At 35.1% G+C, this 21,537-nt stretch overlaps 2 protein-coding genes across 2 annotated transcripts; one reads left to right on the forward strand and one right to left on the reverse strand.

Moving 5' to 3' along the window:
• Window positions 1-775: 775 nt before the first annotated feature.
• On the reverse strand, window positions 776-1,711 carry LOC142504302 (glutathione S-transferase T3-like). Its single transcript, XM_075617185.1, has 2 exons — window positions 1,429-1,711; window positions 776-1,365 (listed from the first exon to the last, which is right to left on the reverse strand). The coding sequence occupies exons 1-2, from the start codon at window positions 1,709-1,711 to the stop codon at window positions 776-778; spliced, it is 873 nt and encodes a 290-aa protein (XP_075473300.1).
• A 7,112-nt stretch (window positions 1,712-8,823) lies between these two features.
• Window positions 8,824-12,748, forward strand: LOC142554996 (uncharacterized). The gene is made up of 3 exons (XM_075665623.1): window positions 8,824-8,893; window positions 11,710-11,796; window positions 12,052-12,748. The coding sequence occupies exon 3, from the start codon at window positions 12,070-12,072 to the stop codon at window positions 12,580-12,582; it is 513 nt and encodes a 170-aa protein (XP_075521738.1). The 5' UTR covers window positions 8,824-8,893; window positions 11,710-11,796; window positions 12,052-12,069; the 3' UTR covers window positions 12,583-12,748.
• Window positions 12,749-21,537: the final 8,789 nt, after the last annotated feature.

Consider the following 21,537-nt stretch of genomic DNA (forward strand, 5'->3'; position numbering starts at 1 on the left):
TTCTATCAATGAATTGATGAAATAAATAGCTTAAGAAGATATAACTGAAGTAGCTAGCACAATATGATCTCAATGATCAACAGTATGCAATGAAGCGTGTGAGCTCTTTAGATAACTGAAAGTTCTAACAATGCTCGAATGATGTTTTTCAATTCAGATTTTTTTTTCAATACATCATTTTTCTTCATAAAATCCTTCATCTCCATATATAGGCTCTATTCAATGTTCAAAACCTGAACGGTTCTTTTCTTTTTGGTGGTTCAGCTTTATTGCTTAAAATGGACCCTGCAGAATACATTAAAAGTAATCAGTCGCAGTTCATACCAAAAATGATATACCGTCTTAAATGTTCTTGTATAGCATTTAATGGAATTTAATGAAGCAATAAATGCTGGTATCACGTTAATAGATCAACGGTAATATTTAGAGACTTTGAGATACGCAAGATTCTGTTAGTGTATATTTCGAATTTTGTATCCTTCTAGTTCTGGTTTTAGCTAAGAAATTATTTAAGCAGGTTTTAGCGCGATACAAGTACTTCTGGTTTACAACATCTACTGGTTCTACTGGTTTTGTACTAATCCAACATCTACTGGTTTTTCCTTAGCATCTCCACAATAAATTTAATTCTAACAGTTGTAGACATGATGTGTAACACAGTCAAAAACAATATTATTTAACTATTTTGAAACTTTTGTCAATCATGTTAAAAGACAACAATTTTTGTTGTGAAACTATTGTCTTTGACTTAAAAAATAACGATATAAAACCACTGTTATAGATGTTCGTGGATGATAAGTTGCTCCCCTGTCATTTGTGAAGTGTCCTTCGAAAGAATTGCGTATTCCTGTAGTTGAACTTTGCCTAAGGTAGCTTTTGCCTTCATCTCGGCAGCTTTTGCCTTTATCTCCTCGACTTCGAGTTGTTTTTGTTTCATTTCAACTTCAACCATTTTTACACTTATATACTCAGTAAACTTTGCAAACATATTGTCCAAATTTATTGTCATACCTTCAATGTCCGATTTCATTTTGCCTTTTCCCTTTCTTTTTGATGCCTTCTGACCAACTGGACGAGTTTCATCTTCGTTTAGGTCTACATATAAACTCGAATCTTGGTTGGATGATGTGTTGCTTGCTCCCGACTCCGACGTCCTCGCTTTTTTCGTGCCAACAACGTGATCAACGGACTGCAGAGTAAACATTGGACGGTCTTTTACGACTCTCCACACATGCTCGAGGTTAAATGCAACGCCATTATTTTCATCGCGGTATTTTTCATACGCAAGCCGTAATATATCCTCGTCACTATGGCCGCTACGATACGCACTATAAATGCTATTGTAATTTGCATTGAAGCGATACACTTTTTGTTGGATAGTATTGTGTCAGTGCGATCGTATAACACTTGCAATTCTGTTGGGTGTACCTGCAGGACGATTCTCATTGTAGTAGTTTGCAACACGTCCCCAAAAAGCATCCGTCTTTTGATCATTGCCTATGAATGGGTCGTCACTGATAGTGACAAACGATCTCGCTAAGACCTCATCTTCAACTTTTGTCCAGGTTGACCATTTTCTCCTACCCTCAGCACCAAAATCCGTCTTCTCCAAATTTGCGAGTTCAACCGGAGATTCACGATCGGACAGTTGAGTCTCGGGGACAAAAGTCGGAGTGGCCGATTCATTTTCCGTCGGAGATATAAAAGGCATATCCGTTGCATGTGGATTATATGGATAATTTGGTGGATATTGATTAAATGGATAATTTGGTTGATTTGAACTATATGGATAATTTGGTGAATATGGATTATGTGGATAATTTGGTGGATATGGAAAATATGGATAATTTGGTGGAATTTATGAATTTTGGGAAGAAACATTTTCTTCTGGCATATTTGGATAATTCACGAAATTTCTGAAAAATCGTCGGTTATTTTCATCCATTTCGGAATAGGATTATAGAAGTAAATATTACAAATGAAATTGAGATTATGAAAATAGTAGAAAGAAGATTTTTGGAGTGATTTATGTGTTTGGATGATTGAAATAGCTTGTAAAATATGGTGACCATTTATAGATGAAAATTTTATTTTTTTAATTAAAATAGCCGTTAACTAGCTGTTAAATTTGGTTTTAAATTACCGTTAAAATTTTTTAATTTATTTTTAATTATTTTATTTTATTTTTAATTATTTTAATTATTTTATTTTATTTTTTTCAAATGTCACCGTTTGAATTAATTGTTTTTATAAAAAATATTTAAAAAAAGATAGGATAGTATGGGGAGGTGGGCCATTCCTTTATAAAAAATATTAAAAAAAAGATAGAATAACATGGGGATGATATATTAAATGTAGGAATATATATATATTCGAAAATATTTAAAAGAATATTCTGTAATTTGGTTGAAATTGTGTATGCTCGTTGGAATGTTTAAAAGTTTTATTTAAGCTTGCTAAAAAAGTAGTGAAATTGACCGGGCGTCTAAGTAATAAGAATGAACATGGAATTATCAGTTAAATATGCAGAGTAATATTAAATTTTTTCCTTGTTTTGTTTTTTTAGGGAAAAGACGGCTAATAATAGTTAAAAGTTTTTTATTTTTTGATATTTTTGCGTGTTAGGAATCAAAAGCTAGAAATTGGTTTGATAAGGAGTAATGTACTCTATTTTATTTATCTTAGACATTATATCAATGGTGTTATTGTTAAGATCTAATTAAAGCATATGTTTTTTTAAAGCATATGTTTTTGTATAGCTATTGGATAAGATTAATACATGTATATTTCATATATGTTGAGGGAGTTATTATTTTTAAAATTTTAGCAATGGACATGATTTATGCATCTATGCTATTTTCTTTTGTATTTAAATGTTCATTTTTTAGAAACAATTAATGAATTATATTGTTTGAATAATAATATTTATAGAAAATAAGGTATAAAATATGTTTACCAATATAAATATTACACACAAAGGTTATTGCTAAGCCTAGGTAAATTTTGGTTGTACGTGTTCAGATATAATAGATATGACTCAATATGTTAATACGAAATAAGAAATGAGTATTCTATATACATCCGTGTGAATACAACAATTTTTAATTTTAAAAAACATTTATAGGGTTAATAATAAGTAGGTTTTAGATATATATTCGATTTTTAAAAATTGCTTTTGATATTTTTATTTTTCAAAAATAAAAGTTTTTAAGATGTTTAGATGATATCTAAAGGATTTTTTATGTATTAATAAACCAAAAGTATCATATTTTTAGTTTTTGTGAATATTGACATTTTTGGTAAAACTAAGAAACAAGCTATAAGTTACTGAATCTTACTATCAAAATATTAATAAAGTCTAAACATTATAGCAGCATGCTAAATTACATACATTCTATGTAATGTATTTAGGTAGCACATATCTAGAAAACGTAAAAAACTTAGTTATGTTTCTATTATTACAAGATCACTTCATTCCTCGTTTCTGCCTATTGGGTTGTACCTGAAGAAAACAAATCCAATAGTAAGGTGAGCTAGATTCTAGTATATCAACTGGTGCTCAATTGTAGAAATTTAACTTATTATACATAAAAAAGCTAGAAAATTACATCGTTTTATTTTAGCTTATTAGAAATAAACAGCTTGTGAAAATGTGAAGATTTTATTAAAAAAAAATCTTCTACTAATGAAGACAAACTATTGTTCGTAGGCCAATCATAAGTAATAATACATTTGCAAAAGCTATATCATATTTTGGTATTTACTGAGCATATATATGATTCAAAGGTTATATATATCTTTTTTAGACTAAAATTAGAATCCAAATAATAAATTAGCCATTAGCTAGGTCAGTAATAACATGTTAAATTAGATATAGCTTGAAATAATTGATAATAGATATAATAAGTAGAAACAAATGGTATACCAAAAACATTAGATAAAGTTATTTATGTATTGCAACAGCGAAAATGTGATCAAGTGTGAAAAATAAAATAAAGACAACTTCTGCACATGTCGGTTCTGTATAATAATAATAATTATTATTAACAGGTTGATATAAATGTTTTGAATTAAACAATTTCTAGACTATAAGATAGATGGCCTAGTATATGTTTAAAACACATATTGTATTTGTCGGATAATGTTGTTATCTAGCTCTGTTTTCAATATTAGCTTCGTAATCTAGTAGAAGAGAAAGTTTTGATTCCATGATAAGTGCTCTTCGTAAGATGATGGCCCATACCGGATTTGAGTAAAATCTTTTTATTAGTTCTTCGACTTCTTTTTAAAATAGAGAGTTGTAGTAACATTGGGTGCAGTCAATACAATCACAGCACTGATTGTTTTCTATTGGATTTGTTTTAGGAACAAGTTGTTTAGATATTGAGAGAAAAGTATAAGTGTTAAAGCAAGTAATTGTAAAATAGTAGAGGGTATATAAGCTTATATATATTATATAGAGAGAGGTGAGACGTAGATGGGTTATGACACATGGTATGATTGTTTGTAACCACCTCAATACAAGTAACTTAGATGTTTTAAACTGTCTTCCCCATTTCAAAAAACGGATCGTAGTTTTTTCAGAGACCAATACTTTGACAAACCAGTTGCGGAAATCTGGTTTTAGATTTGCAAGGGATGTACATTTGTCTTCTAATGACCTAAATGTAAGGACAAACAAGAAGTAATGTGCATAAATAATTAACACACTAATATATGGAATTTCAAGTAACCTATGGACAAGTAATAAAAATTATTACAGCCCATGGGCTTGGTAAGATTCACACGTAAATAGGAGTCAAAGCTTTTTAAATCCCCTCAAGAGTTTCCGCATTCCAAAATTTGTATTTATCATAGCTATGAGATGGAGGCATAATTCTTAGTAAATATATTCAAGGAATAGCAACATTTAGGCCCAAAATTTATAAGACAATATATTGCATAAACCAGTAAATCTTGTATATAAAATTGCAAAGAAGATGAGTTTACCTTAGAAAATGTTACTGGAAGTAGGCGGGCAACGAAGCTGAAGTTCCGGTAGGCAGTGTTGCGTACGGGAATCTTGAAAGATGTGTTGAGCGGTCGGTGTTTGGGCTCCATTGAACGGGTCTTGCTCAGCTGTAGGGTTAGTGGATATATGGGATTTTAATGGCATCTTCAAGGGAAGAAGAGAAGGGTATATGAAAAAAGGGGATTTTTTGTAAGAACGAGAGGGAAAAATGCTTTTTTTTGTGTTTTTTTCCAGAAGAGGATGTGCGCTGCTGTGCTTTTTTAATGCAGTTAATGTGAGGCTAAATCTGTAAAAATATGGGGGCAGTGAGCGTGCATATGCGCACCTTGGTTATGCTAGTGCGCATATAGTTCTGTGTGTGACATGTAAAAAAGGCGTTACTCCGTGGATATAGTGTGCAATGGCGTGCTTACGTCTGTATTTTGTGGCTTTTTGTGGTGTGCTGCTGCACGGGTATAACGCATAACAACGCGCAAGCCTCGGGGTTCTTTTTGGAAGGGATGCACGCGTTTGCAAGCGTTTATCCTGCAAGCGCGCAACCTTCTGCTAGTTTTTTACTTGTAGAATGCGCGGGTGCACTCTTGTGCCGCGTTATGAAGCAGTGCCTACTGGAAATGAAATTGCCAGAATTTTTTTTCCATGTAATATTAACAAATGTAATGTTTTACAAGTTAGGTCATGTAGCAAGCATATTTTCGTTTGCGAGTATTCTTAATCCTGTTGGTTTCTATTGCATTGTCTTTTCTTTGTCACGGCATCGCTGGTATTTTATTAGACCAAGTAGACCAAAATGCTAATCTTAATATTACATGGTTTCGTTTTTTTAAAATGGAATCTATATGAATAATAATATAGTAGATTTGTTTAGTCGTCTCAAAATTAAAAGTGGTGGCATATTTTTTTATTATCTAGTTCATTATTTTATGACAGTGGCCTTCGAATCCTCTTTGTTCAATCGTCTCGGAGCTAAAAGTGTTATCCTTTGGAGCCGTGGAGAAATGCAAGAACAGAAAGTAAGACTCAATAAGTTCAACCACAACTTGCTCGTTTGATTTTTTGTGTTTGTGCGGTCCAACAAGGAGAAAGAGAAAGGACAAATGTACCAGACGGATGGAGCAGGATGCTAGATTGTGTCTGTACTACTACATGTTTGGTTGGTTGTAATATTAAGTGTGAAGAATGGTTAAGTATTCATTGGTTTGAACATGAACAAGTACCCAATCGAAATTAAATTAAAATGCAGATTTATTTGTATGATTTGAATAGGAAATTTATGGTGTTATATCATATATGTACCAACGCAAGAGATACGAGACCAATTAAAATGAAAAGGATTTCATATCTCCAACTATATATGTTATTTTTTCCTTGGTTATTGAGATATACAAAGCGAAAGGAAAATGCCTGGTGTTTATAGGCAAACAAACTAATTAGTTTAGGCTAAGATTGGACCTAGCAAGTTGCATGCATGTATGCCTATTTCCATGAGTTTATTATGTCCATGGAACCTCTCAAATCTATCTGGTAAGACGCTTCTTACTGTTTAGAATTTAAGAAAGAAGTTCCAGCTCATGGTATTTGACCGCATTTCATTTTAGGATCACATCGACATTGTTAAATTATAAACCGAAAAGTTTGTGCCTAATTGTTGAATAGTTCCAATATGCGATAAGTTGGGTTTTTCATTGACAATTTTTTTTATGTGCCCTGCAAAGCTAATGTGAAGACATGTGGTGTTTGGTTCATTTGATGAGAAACCGAGTGCACACAACTCAAGAAAAAAGTCTGCTCAATACAGAAAGATTTTTAGTATTAGTTGACACTCCTAAGGCCAAACTGCTGTTTAGTTCAACCTGAACTAACGTCGCGTTTTAGCCTTAAATCCATCACCCGTATCTTATATGCACATAAACACAAACCGAATTCATGAGTATGAGCATAAGCAAATATGCAAATCAATCAGCAAAACAAAAACACGAGAAGAAAACTAACCCGACAAAAACAAAGCACCTCAAGAAATCGGAAACCCCAAACAAGAGCAAGAAAAGAACATACCCAAGAATGTAAGAAAAATTTTAAAAAAGCAGAAAAACAACAAGTGGGAGAAAACTAACACAGTAGAAGCTTTCCAGTGCCAATAAGGGGGAACGACGCGTAGAAGAGATGCGATCAGAAACTACAAGAAGATGGAAGTAGAGAACAGACCAAGCAAACCCTCTTTGTTGCGCTGTGTTCGTTGCCACGGTGGAGAGAAAAGATCAGAAACTCCAATCAAAAGCAAGACAAGAGCGAACCAGAGAAGCAAAGAACATAAGAGTATCTGCTTTCCAAACACTACCTAGCGTGGGTACTTTTATTTTTAAATTTTAATAACTTAATATTACTAAAAGGCTGAAAATATATCAAGAAATGCTTTGAACATCAACTAACCATATCATACTCATTACGATTTGCATCTTCAGCTGTATAATATTGCTCATCAGTTGTATCTAAAGAATCGGTGACATCACCATCATCCACCATATATTCCACCTGACCAACCTCATAATATGACGTTTTTCTTTTTGCTTCAAAGCCTGCAACACTTGATTATAGCATTACAAAACCTGGGACTTGTAAACTAAAGCAATTCTAATGCCTACCATATATCTGTGGGATGTGCTATTAATTTCATGGGTGTTTACTTGCATGATGAAGTATGATAACAAAACAAAAAATGTAGGCTGCCACCAGACAAATACCCGTCGATAGAAACCAGATAATTTTAGTTTTTCATGAACTCAATGACTAAACCCACAAGCAAAAAATTAACAGAGATGGCAATGCTTAGTTACTTCTTTAAAAATGCCTCGATCTCCCCACTCCCAACCAAAAACATAAAAACAACCATCCATCACATTTTTCTGTACACAATCTGTCAATCTCTTGGAAGAACATTTCCATTCCTTTAAATCTACATTTCACCATTTCACATAAGTAATATATGGTAGTACTATATTTTTTATCAATACTTTAGATTTAAAATCTAAACATTGGTGTACCAGTAACTAAAGTTACCATTCGACACGATTGACCCATGGGTTACCTGAGATGACTTTCGCAAAAACCAAAACAAAACACAAGAAGATGTCTTTTTCAAAAAATAAACCAGGCTTATACCGCATTCTTTGACACAATACCCACAAAATAAATTCGCGAAATATTAGAGAGCAAAAACAAAACCAACATTTCTATAATTCTTCTAAATAGACGGTGTTTTTTACATCGAATTCCGCTTGAAAGTCCATAAAAATAATGTACAGGCAATTTCAATTGTATTGAAAGAACTAAACCAATTGAACAAAACGATGAAGCAAGAAATGAGAATGACAAAATTTTGAAGGCAAAAAAATGCCTCGGGGTGGGGAGAAGGGTTTAACTAATCACTAAATCTAAACCAGGAGAATCGAGAGGCTAATTTTGAATTTAAAGCCTCAAATACAGTGAAAATGCCACTAACCCGGATCAGATTAATGAATGAAAATAAAGAACTGGCTTCAGAAAATACTCGAAATCTTATATCCCATGTTTGTATACCAATTGCAGCCAAAAAATGTTGTAAATAAAATGCTCCAAAATTCAATCCAGCAAAACCGAACAACATCTGAACCCAAGAAAGACACAGACAACCAATCAATTTGTATTTAATTTAAAGTTTTGTAATTAAATAAATATTATAAATAAAGTAAAATTATAAAATTGTTATGGGGACGGAAGTAGTACTATATTTTGTTTTGTCCGATTTTACAACCAAACTACTAGGCCACACCACATTCAAACGCAACTCAGATTGAAACGAAGACAGATCCACGTGAAGTCAGCTTCCGCATCGATTTCTCCGAGGTCCGCAGTTTGCCACCAACACTCTGTTCAATTTTGCGAATAATTGTGGACCCATGTAGAAATGATTGTCGAAACCTTGAAATTGTTGACACATCGTGAATCTTGAAGCCAAAAATTGGAAATTAAAATGTTTCCATCATGAATCGAATTGGGTTTAAGCACGAGGTGTGCATCACTAGATTTCTTGTGTAATTGAGTAGTCTTTTATAGTGATTATTGGTGCATTTTATTGTTGGTCTTGATCAAAGTTCGTATAGTTGCTACGTTGATGGAATATTAATTCATATTAGCTAGTCGCAGCTCAATGTTAACATGGTTCTTTTGGAATTCATTTATCTGTACAAATTCGAGGGAGGATCAGGTAGTAGTGTTTGTCTTCTAATAATTTTCACCTTTCATGGAAGCTGGATGGTAAAAGTTGTTGGTGCTTGCTTTTCTGAAATTACGAAAGTGGTATATTTTGTTGAACATCCGATTCCTGATTTTGCAATAAACTGAATTTATTCCTCGTGGGAGATGGAAGTAGTTTGGTTGTGATAGGTTCAGGGGGGACAAAGTGCGCGTTGTAGGTGTTTGATGATTGTATCCCTTTTGTCGATGGAATTTGCTGCAATATCAAACTCGAATCCTCGACTGTCCTTGGATTGGGGAATGAATGTTTGACATTGTGAAATGATACTAGAAGTGACTACAGGATGGGGCACATACTCAGTTATTTTTATCCAATACTTTATGCAATGACTGAGATTGTATGTGGAAATTGAGAACGAATGCTGTGTTTAACACAAGTGTTTTCAATTTTGTTTTGGATGTGATGATTCAAAGGTAGAAAGTCTATGAAAGCTACTGGTTTTATAAGCCGTTCTCTGGTAATTGTGTTTTACATAGGTATGGGTTTTGTGGGTGGTTATGTGCTGCATATTTGGGTACATAGAAAGGAAATATTACTTAAAAAAATTGTTTTGAAGAGAGCATGTCAGTATAAGTATTTTGTTAGTGAAATGAAACTCTTCTTGTTGTTTGTCATTCGGTTTTGGTGAATCAGCTTTGTAGGAATTCCAAAACTGCTTATTACTAGTGTCCCAATTTTATACTACAGTACTACGTATAAATTTGGTGAATCCAACATCATGCTCACATCTCTTTGTTTCTTTTTCGGTAAAGGTAGCCTAACTTAGGTTTCTTAGCTTCTGCGAATATGTGCTCTGTTTGGTGCTTGAAGCTGACCTATAGGTGGTTTTGCCCGTTCCTTCTAGAGTTTGCTTGTGAGACATCAGTTTGCTTGCATGTGAGACATATTTTTCTCTTGTTTGTGAATTGTGATCTTATTCTCTTTCGTCAGCTGGCTGTTAAATTTCTTTTGCATTTTGTCACTATGATCAGAATTTTCCAATTCACAAATTTTATGTTTTCTTCTTCTGATAACTGCATGTCCATTTGCTTCCGCTGTTTCTAGTTATGCACAGATTGAAAGGGAAAAACCATATTTTTGAAGAAATATAGTGGACAAAACTTACTTGTGGGATAATATCAAGTGCTAGATTGCACTTTGAGCAATATCAGACATACTCTAAATAACCCATTTATTTCATCATTGATTGGACAGACTTATATTTTTCTCACTGTTCTAAAAATCAGCCAAGGCAGTCGCCTAGGCAGCGGCCGACCTCCTAGAAAAAGTGCTAGTCGGGCTGCCTAGGTGGTCAGGGCTTTTTTCATTTTTTTCCAAGTTTTTTTTTTTGGTTTATTTTTAATTTTTTTGTTCTTTTAGTTTAATGTAATTTTTTTATAGGTTCTAAATCAAATTCCAACAAGAAATGTGATTTGCTGGCTTTCCGTAAGACATCAAATTTCATCTTCTTCTACGATCTAAATTGAATTTCACGAGAATGATTTTCCATCCAAGGAAGAGGAAATCACAATAATGATATTGAATTAATTTAAACAATAATTTAATATCCTAAAATAAAAAACTTTATCTTATTTTTTATTAGTCATTCTCTCCCGACCTATATAAAACAATGATTTAATATCTAAAAATAAAATATATTAATATATAATGTTACTAAATATTATAAAAATACTTTACAAAAACCACCTAGCGCCCAGGTAACCAACCGTCAGCCTACTCCCTACAGCTTTTTAGAACACTGATTTTTCTAAATTTGCAATAGTTTACTTTGTTGGTTTCTAGTTGTAGGTTAGGAATAGTGCTGAATTATGGTCGGATTCTCATTCGCCGCACCAGTTTTTTTATTCTTTCAAGAAAATTACAGTCGTTCATCCAATGTGATTTAAACTCAAGACTTGTTTTTTTGGAAAATCAATAAATAACTCTATCATTGGATTGTCTGGTTGGTCAAATTTGTCACTCTTCGTTTATTTGTTGGCATCTTAGTGAACATTGTCAGCTTCTGGCATAATGTAATACCTTGCTAAGTACTTAATTATTAGGATACATTTAATTATGAATAGCTAGCCTAACATGGGGGCTAATCTCTTGATTGTCTGGTTATCAAACCTATATATTTGTACTCTAGTTTGTTTTGTGGGTGAAGATGCACATAGCTTCGACTATTTTCGCTGCCATTTTACAAAAAAAATTAAATTTCGTTCTGCTTTGTGTGATTGTTGTTATCCTGTGAAAAACACTTGGTCCATACTCACCAATGAAGAACACTTTTTTGTTCATGGTCTCCTCTATTCTTCTTGATCAAATGGAAGAGAATTGGGCATTTAAAGATACACCAAAAGTACAATGATGTAATTCTATTATTGTTTAAGCAGCATTATGGACCAATGTGCTACATATACAGGCAATCACAAAGGATTGCGGGCAAATAGTGGGATCCCTTCCATTTCTGTACAAACAATGGTTTTTTGAAAAGAAGAATTTGCACCAAGTTAGTTAAACTCTTTTTTCCCGTAAAATACGAGATAATCTTTCTTAGAAGTCTAAAATCCCTTCTCTCCTTGCCTTGTCCTCTTCAACTAGCATTGCTTTTTTCTGTGTTTGAAAACCATGTTCACAAACACACACACACACACACACACACATATAATCCATTTTACCTCATTGATATTGGTATTTCGTCTTCATTATGTTTCTTTTTGTTATTTTACTTCATTGGAAGGCATTAAAAACCGGCTATATGCAGGTGTCACTACCATTACAAATGAATATTCCACAGCTAAGTAAGGATGCACATAACGAAAGCCCTCATGATATCCACGCCTCAACAACCACCAAAGGGAATTCCACAACTGTGGATGAATTCAAATATGGATTCCCATTTCATGGCTTGTCAAGCATCTCATATAAATGGTGGGGGAGCAAACTCAATTCTGGCAACAGCCAACAAAGTCAAATTCCAGATACCAAGGAAACACGGCAACTACCTAAAAGCTCAGTGGATGCTGCTGCTAATTCATCATCAGTAGATGTAAAAATGTCGGAAGTCAAGGCAAGCTTAACAGATGTGGATTCTCAGTGGACAAGTTCGCTCACAGCTTTGAGGAAGAGAGCTGTCGAAGATGGTCGAAAATCATTAAAACTTGGAGTTTACAAAGGATATGGTGTGAAAAACCTTGATAGGGCCCAAAAAATGGCGCTTGTCCAGATATTCAGATCACCATTGCCTGGTGGTTGGGAAAATCAGCTTCAGGTGCTTTCAAGTTTTTCAAGGTGATCTCCCTATGATTTCGGGCAGTAGTTCCATTGTGGCTGGTGGAACCATGTAATATTCATATACCAATTCAATGGTCTACTGCTGATAGTTCTTTGATGTTGGTTGCTAAATTCTACTGAACCAAACTAATCAATCGAATCAAGATTCAGTTTTGATTATTTTTTGCAAAAGTAATGCACCAAAATCTTTACAGACACATGCACATGCGTCCACATATATATCACCGTGTGTACAGAATAAATATGGTTTTAATTTTTGAACTTATTTTTACGTTTTTTTTAATATTACTTAAATTCACTTCTCCAAGCCGCATTTAATAAAAAGATAAATACGTTGCTAAATTAAAGTTATGCACTAAAGAATATCTTAATTGTGCTTAATAGATATCACTTGAGACAGTCTCACATATTTATGTTCGATAGATCCTGGTCATATCTATAGTGAGAAATAATAATATTGACATAAAAAATAATATTTTTTTATGGCTCAAGAGGACCCGGTTCATACCTGCAGTGAAAAATAATATTATCGACATAAAAATTAGTATTTTTTCATAAGTTGTTTCATAAATTTGTCTCACGAAATTGATATGTGACACAATCTCATTGAATTTATGTGCGTGTGGCATGTGCACGTCACTTTAATAGCAAGGTTTTACTTAATAACATAATTTAACACATTTTAAATATAAAAAAATATGTATTTTAAATCTCATAATTAATTATATTTGTGAAAAAGATGTTCAATTTTTATTTGCAGACGCTTATTAATTATTATTGAACTTTAGTTTTGTATTTCTATAACCATTTCTGATTAAATCATTCAAAAGTTATAAAAAGTACAACCAACTCATAATTAATAAGCATTTAAAAATACCATAAAAATTGAAGTGAAATCAAAATACACTGGCCTAAGAAAATTGTGGTGGATTCCATATACACACACCTATTAAAATGTTATGAAAATCGAATCATGAACAAATGTAAATCAAGTGTTGTGAAATCAGAAGCCCATTCATGATTAAATGGAATTTTAGCTATGTTAGAGTAGGTTTCCAGCAAACCAACTTGTATCTTGGGTTTTATTGACTCTAATATAAAATAATCTTTATTTTAATAATATTTTACGATTGCATTCGATTAGGGCATTATACTTTATATGTATACTCATGTAAGCTATAAAGATAATGTCCTTCAATATACAATAGATACCATGAGGTCTGCCTCGCAACGTAAGATCATGAAACTCATTAGGAAGTGTATCGTATATTCTAAATAGGTTACTAGTCAAATCAGCCGCCTAACACAAGGATAAAGGTCGCTTGAGCTCGAGACTAGCATATGTGATGTAAACGCCATGTTTCATTGGCAAGAGCATGGAGATGTCCTATTCACACAGATGAGTGATCATATGATGATGTACTGAACAACCCTCCCTCAGACTGTCCAAGTGCTTCTCACTTATCGAGTGGAATAGTCCGCAGTTATGGTTCTACACCATTAGTTCCTTTGACCCGGGACAATGTAGGGATTATACGTACTAGCATGCACTTTGATTTGTTTACCGACTCCATTGAGGGTCATCGGGTAGCGAGGTTGGGTGTAGTTTCGAAATACATAGGAGCAAATGCATTATAGTCGGGGATTCACCATTTGCTTACGGGTAAAGATATCCTATGTAGTCTGATAAGTTAATAGTACAAAAAATCTCTGGCCAAAGTAAGACATGTGCAGTTTGGAAATATGTTTCCTCAGTTACGTATACCATGACACTATTACTTAAAGATAAATCACAACGTTATCGATTTATATGCAACTCTCGATATACCAATGGTTGTAGATTCGATTAAGATATATTTGTTGAAGGGACCGTACTGTATGGTAACTATGACTAAAATTTCTTGCAGGCACTATCAATTATACCTAGGGATCATGTGGCGATAGTATTAGATGCTCTTACCATGATCCGATGGGTGCAATCAGAAATGAGTTCTGGTATTCTTGATCAATGAATTGATGAAAAAATGGGGCTAACTAGGGTAGCCTGAATAAAAATAAATGTTATTCTGAATTACATGGAGATGTGAACCTACGGCTAGCTGTATCCCTGAACCATTGAGAGTCACACAAGTATCGGATTCTGTGTTCCCGTTGAGATAGTCAAATTTCAATGAGTTAAAATTTGATGACTATAGTTTGATAGAGATCAAACATGAAGCTTATAAAGGAGTTTATAAGTTGACACCATAAGATGAAAGAAATGGAAGTTATCTTGATTGCTAATTAAGGAAGGAGAGTGGAACTACCTGTTTTGTGAAGGAGTTCACTAAAACTGACAGCTATCCAATATGGTAAATGAAAATTTTGATCTTCGAAAATTTCAATTTTCATTATATGAACAATATTTGTATCCTTGATACATCGGTGCTCTCAGATAATTGATTGGTGTTACAATGAGTTCGGAATCATTTATTTAGTGAGTTTGGAATTTACAAATTAAATGTTGGTACGAGTAGTGGTGACTACTAACATGTACATATATTTTTATTATATATATATATAATGTGTTATCAAAAGTTGACAAACACATAATATAATAAATAATAATATAAGAATTTAATTTAATGAAATTAGAGTCCTAGTACCACAAGGATTTGAAGTCCTTGTGGGGTATGAAACGTCTCTTATTTTTAATTTTAAATTCCTACTAATTTTTTTTTATATATGTAAAATTTGGAACATTCAATTTGAAATAACTCAACATTTAAAAGTCTTAAATGCATAAAAATAAAAAATCGTCAACCACCAAAAATCATACGTCGACTTTTAAAATAATAAAAAACTATACTTCAAAATAAAGCATAAAATCTCTCAATAAACAATACTCAAAATCTTTGCGTAAAAACCTTACATACTAAATAAATGCGGAAAATAAATGTCCATCGGGAGTGTACTGTCGTACTCGATCCATTCAAGCGTCAGCAGCCTCCCTCAAAATCATACTCACCTGTAACCATCCAAAACTAGTGAGTCTAATGACTCGCCACGTTCTAGCCATGAGTAACAAATAATACATAAACATGCGCATGCATAAAAATCATACTTTTATTTAAAATAGGATAGCATGAATTTGTAAGCATAAATAAATCATAAATCATTAAATCATAAACATTTCCATAATCGTATATCATTTTTGGGTGAAGTTTGATCCTTCAAAGTGATTAGCTGTAATCGTATAATAATGTGATCGAGTAATTAGTCTTAGCTCACCATTATACATGGTAACAGGCGCTGAGCCTTGTCAAAAGTAGAAAATACGACCGTCGGGCTCCCTCAGAGATCTTCTCCCGTAAACAGGCTCCCTCTCCCTCATGATATTATCAATCATATCAAATCATGTTTGTCACAGGCAATTCACATCCTTTAAAATATTTTCTTTCTTTTTTATTCATAAAATATCGTGTCCTTCAAAATTCGCAAAATAACATTTAACTGGAAAATCATACAGTTCTAACGTAAATAATAAAAGTCCATATTTTCATCATAAGCCTTTTAAAATATCATTTAGCATGTGTTATGATTTTTTGGGACACTGCCAGAGCTTTCGTACTACTCGAGACGTAAAATGATCATTTTACCCTTAAACTCTAAAATTCTTGATTTTGACTTTTTCTTAGTTTTGTTGACTCGAACCTATACCAAATCATCATTCTAACATTTTTCTTAATGTATACCCGAGTCTTTCGGTTTATTGACTTATTAATTAAATCTGTAGCGTTTTAATCACGAATTAATTCCAAATTTATATTTTCTTTCTGAACTATAAACATAAACTTTCATACCTACACTACCCCGTGAGCCACGAACCACACCCCGTGAACTACGGCTCTAGTCACCTCCTTTATTCCTAGCAATTTTGAACCCCTAAGCCCTAAGTCACGTTTTATCCCAAAACCATCGAAACAACCTCGAGCCACCTAATACCAGACCACGTCCAGCCCCTCCTAGACCACCATGCCCTATCCTGGACCAACGCACCTAGCCCCAAAATAAGCCGCACACCCCTCTCCTTTAATCCCCAACGTCACGGCCCTCACCAACCCCAGCCATCTAGGAACACGGCCGCACTAGATCAAGCCTCTGAAAGGGATCGATTTTATGGTATTCAAATGCGCAACGGAAGTTCAAAAACTTTTCTAGGGCATAAAACCGAAATTTTAATTAAAATTTGAACACCTTTGTACTAGTGTGTAACATATACTAAACACCTTTGTCATACATAGGGTGTTGAGAAATTATACCTATCAACCTCTTGAGATTGATGATGGCTCCAACCAAGTTGTAAACAACTTGTCTCTTCAAGGGCAAGACAAATCTACAAGCTTTCTTTGTCCTTGAGTCCTTCCTTCAAAATCAAGCCCACCACTAACTAGGTAGATCCCCTCATATTTTGCACTAGAAAAATATGAGGATTTTTCTTTGAGAAGTGTGAGAATTCCTCAACCAAAATGAAGAGAAAAATGGAGAGAATTAGGAGAGGAATTTTCGGCCAAAGTGAGGGAGGGAAAGAGGTTGGAAGACTTTTCTTGGTCCTTGAAAAAGTTGAGTTAAGCATGTGCATGCCATGCCTTGGTTATTCAAAAGGTTGTCTCCCAATTCTTCACCTCCCATGCATGCATTTTTGAGTGGGCTTGTAACAATTACAAGGCCCATAGACTTTAATTTAATTGTATCAAATATATTTGAGCCCAATTAAATTTTACTTGATTTTACTCAAGTCCACTAGTTAAATAATTATTTTCAATTGGGCTCTACAAATTCCAATGTTATTTAATTAATTCAACACTTGAACTAATTTAATTATTTGGACTCTACTAGGCCCACTAGTGTTTAATTAATTCAACACTTGAATTAATTTAATTTAGTCTATAATAATGTTTATGAAAATCACAATTCTCAAATACATTATTCACTTGGCCTACTTTTAATCTAGGAACACTTCCACAAATTAAAAGTTATATTTCTCTCATAGAAGTCATACTTCTAATTTTTTCCTTACGCTTATAAACTCATTTATAAGCCGTTCAACACATTGAACTATTTTACTTCTCAACGGGATCTAGAAAGCTAGTACTTGTGTGGCCCTCAATGGTTCATTGATACAACTAGCCGTGGGTTCACATCTCCATGTGATTCGGACTAAACATGTCCTTAAATGAGCATACCCTAATTGCTCCATTCTTACTTATCAACTCTTTGATAACAAGAACGTCAGAACTCAAATCTGATAGTACCCAACCAACCATGTTAAACGCCTAGCAGCATCGCTTACATGATTCCCTAGGTATCAAATGATAGTGTCTGCAAGAACCATTCAATTATGATTAGCGTACAGTACGGTCCCTTCAACTCATATATCCCGACCGATTCGACAACCATTGGTTTATCGAGAGTTGTCAATGAATCGATACTATGTGTCATGTCGTAGTTGCATCGATGGTGTAATCTATGAAACCCCTTTCATAATTATCACCATACTCTGATCAGAGATTTCAACCTACATACACATGAGAACACATAGGATATCCATACCCGAAGGTAAGCGGTGAATCCCCGACTACAATGCATCGACTCCTATATATTTCGACAGAACACCCAACCTTGCCACCTGATGACCCCATGAGAGTCGGTAAACAAGTCAAAGTGTAATTCTAGCACAACATAGAGTCTCAATGTTATCCCGGGTCATAAGGACTAATGGTGTACAACCATAAACTAGGACTTTTCCACTCGATAAGTGAGAACCACTTGGAAAGTCCTTTATGGAGGGTTGTTCAGTGCACTCTACCAGGAGCACCTATCTGCATGCTCGGACATCACAATGTTCCCTACCAATGAAACATGGTACTCACATCGCAGATACTAGTCTCGAACTCGAGCGGCCTATATCCTTCTTAGTGGCGGCTGAATCGACTAGGAACTGTTTAGAATATACAGTATTCCAAATATGAGTTTCATGATACTCATCATATGAGCATATCATATTCTTTCTACTATTTGTATATTCAAGGGCTTTATCTATGCAACTAGCATGTGTATACAGATAAATATGTGCCAAAATAATAATTTCAAATATTATTAAAATAAAGACTGTTCATACATAGAGTTTCATTGTGAACACTCGGCCAACACTTGGCTCGACGGGCACCTACTCTAACAATCTCCCACTTGCACTAGAGCCAACTACCCATATGCTTCAAACCCATTGATTCGCGATGCTTCTCAAATAATGGTCCAGGTAAAGGCTTAGTTAGTGGATCAGCAACATTATCTGCGGAGCCGACTTTGTCAATCGTGACATCTCCTCTTTCCACGATCTTTCTGAGGATGTGGTACTTTCTCAATACGTGTCTGGACTTCTGATGAGACCTCGGCTCCTTTGCTTGAGCAATGGCTCCCGTGTTGTCACAAAACACCGGGACAGGAGCAACTCCATTAGGAATGACGCCCAACTCTTGGACGAAATTCCTTATCCAAACGGCCTCCTTTGCTGCAGCTGATGCAACAATATATTCTGCCTCAGTGGTGGAATCCGCAGTACTGTCTTGCTTGGAACTCTTCCAAGAGACAGCAGCACCATTCAGCATGAATATGAACCCAGAGGTTGACTTCGAGTCATCGATATCGCTTTGGAAGCTAGAGTCGGTATAGCCTTCCAATTTCAGTTCTCTACCCCCATAGACCAAGAACAACTTATTGGTCCTTCTCAAATACTTGAGGATGTCTTTCACAGCTTTCCAGTGTGGAAGACCAGGGTTGGATTGATATCTACTCACTACACTTAGTGCAAAAGACACGTCAGGACGTGTAGATATCATCCCATACATGATGCTACCAATCGTAGATGCATAAGGAATGCTTGTCATCGCCGCTATCTCTGCATCAGTCTTGGGAGACATAGACTTGGATAGGGACACGCCATGACACATTGGTAGATGTCCTCTCTTGGACTCATCCATCGAGAACCGATTCACGATGGTATCAATGTATGTGGACTGGGTGAGACCAAGCAATCTTTTTGATCTATCTCTATAGATCTGTATTCCCAATACAAAAGATGCTTCACCCAAGTCGTGCATCGAGAACTTATTCGCTAACCATATCTTAGTTGATTGCAACATCCCTACATCATTCCCAATGAGTAGAATGTAATCAACATAAAGCACAAGGAATGTCACAGCACTCCCACTGACCTTCTTATATACACAGGGTTCCTCAGGATTCTTAGCAAGACCAAACTCTTTGATTGTACTATCGAATCTGAGGTTCCAACTCCTAAATGCCTGCTTTAGATCATAAATAGATCTTTGAAGTTTGCATACCATATGCTCACTTCCGATAGATGTAAACCCTTTGGGTTGAGACATGTAAATCTCTTCCTTAATATCCCCATTAAGAAAGGCTGTCTTAACATCCATCTGCCATATCTCATAGTCATACCATGCAGCTATGGCTAGCAAAATCCTTATGGACTTGAACATTGCGACTGGAGAAAAGGTTTCCTCAAAGTCAACTCCTTGTCTTTGAGTATATCCTTTTGCCACCAATCGCGCCTTGAAGGTCAATACCTTCCCATCCGCCCAAAGTTTCCTCTTGTAAATCCATTTACACCCTATGGGAACAATTCCCTCAGGTGGATCCACGAGATTCCACACTTGGTTCGAATGCATGGAATTCATCTCAGATTCCATCGCTTCAAGCCACTTGGATGAATCGGCATCAGATAACGCTTCCTTGAAGGTCATTGGATCACATCCATGGATAGGCTCATCAGGGCCCTCTTCAAGAAGTAGACCATACCTCATAGGTGGTCTCGAGACTCTCTCGGATCTTCTAGGAGCTTGTATCTCCTCTCTTGGCTCTTCGGGTGTGGGTTCTATAATTGTGGGTGTCTCTCGAACCTCTTCGAGTTCTATCATCTCCCCTTTTCTATCCAATATAAATTTCTTTTCCAAAAAAGGTTGCATTCCTAGAAACAAACACCTTTGTTTCTTGGGGATGATAGAAGTAATATCCAACAGAATTCTTTGGATATCCCACAAAGTAACATAAAATGGATCGACTATCCAATTTGTCTCCCACTACTTGCTTCACATAAGCAGGGCACCCCCATATTCTAAGATAAAAATATTTGGGTGGTTTACCCATCCATATCTCATATGGAGTCTTGTCAACTGCCTTTGAATGGACATTGTTCAACAACAGTGCCGCTGTCTCAAGCGCATATCCCCAAAAGAATGGCGGCAACTCCGTGAACCCCATCATAGACCGAACCATGTCCATCAAAGTACGGTTACGATGCTCCGAAACACCATTCAACTGTGGTGTAGCGGGTGGAGTCCATTGCGAGAGAATCGTATTCTCCCTAAGATACTCTTGGAACTCGGCACTCAAGTACTCACCACCTCGATCCGATCGAAGTGTCTTGATGCTTCGTCCCAATTGCTTCTCTACTTCACTTCTGAATTCTTTGAACCTTTCAAAGGCTCCAGACTTGTATTTCATCAAATACACATACACATACCTCGAAAAGTCATCGGTAAAGGTGATCAAGTAAGCATGTCCATGCTTAAGCGGACCACACACATCGGTATGGATCAAATCCAATAACCCTTTGGCTCGCTCCACATGGCCCTTAAAGGGAATTTTGGTCATCTTTCCTTTTAGACAGGATTCACAAGTCGTGAGAGCATTAATATCAGACATATCAAACATGCTCACTCCCACTAGCTTATTCATCCTTCTTAGGGAAATATGTCCTAATCGAGCATGCCATAATTGTGCCGAATTTAGAGTATCTTGTTTGCGCTTGTTTGTTGTTATAGCTTGGACATTGTTAAGTGGAATATCTTTCAATTTTAAGGTGTAGAGATCGTTTTCAAGTTCTCCAGTACCA

This window comes from Primulina tabacum, chromosome 9 (assembly GCF_025594145.1).
Source record: "Primulina tabacum isolate GXHZ01 chromosome 9, ASM2559414v2, whole genome shotgun sequence".
In the NCBI taxonomy this organism is placed as follows: domain Eukaryota; kingdom Viridiplantae; phylum Streptophyta; class Magnoliopsida; order Lamiales; family Gesneriaceae; genus Primulina; species Primulina tabacum.

Bases quoted from the DNA above. Each gene is read 5' to 3' on its own strand.
- LOC142504302 (XM_075617185.1), bottom strand. From the start codon at position 1,711: ATGCCTTTTATATCTCCGACGGAAAATGAATCGGCCACTCCGACTTTT. The intron at 1,366-1,428 runs GTACACCCAACA...TCCAACAAAAAG, and splicing joins CAATGAGAATCGTCCTGCAG to TGTATCGCTTCAATGCAAAT.
- LOC142554996 (XM_075665623.1), top strand. From the start codon at position 12,070: ATGAATATTCCACAGCTAAGTAAGGATGCACATAACGAAAGCCCTCAT.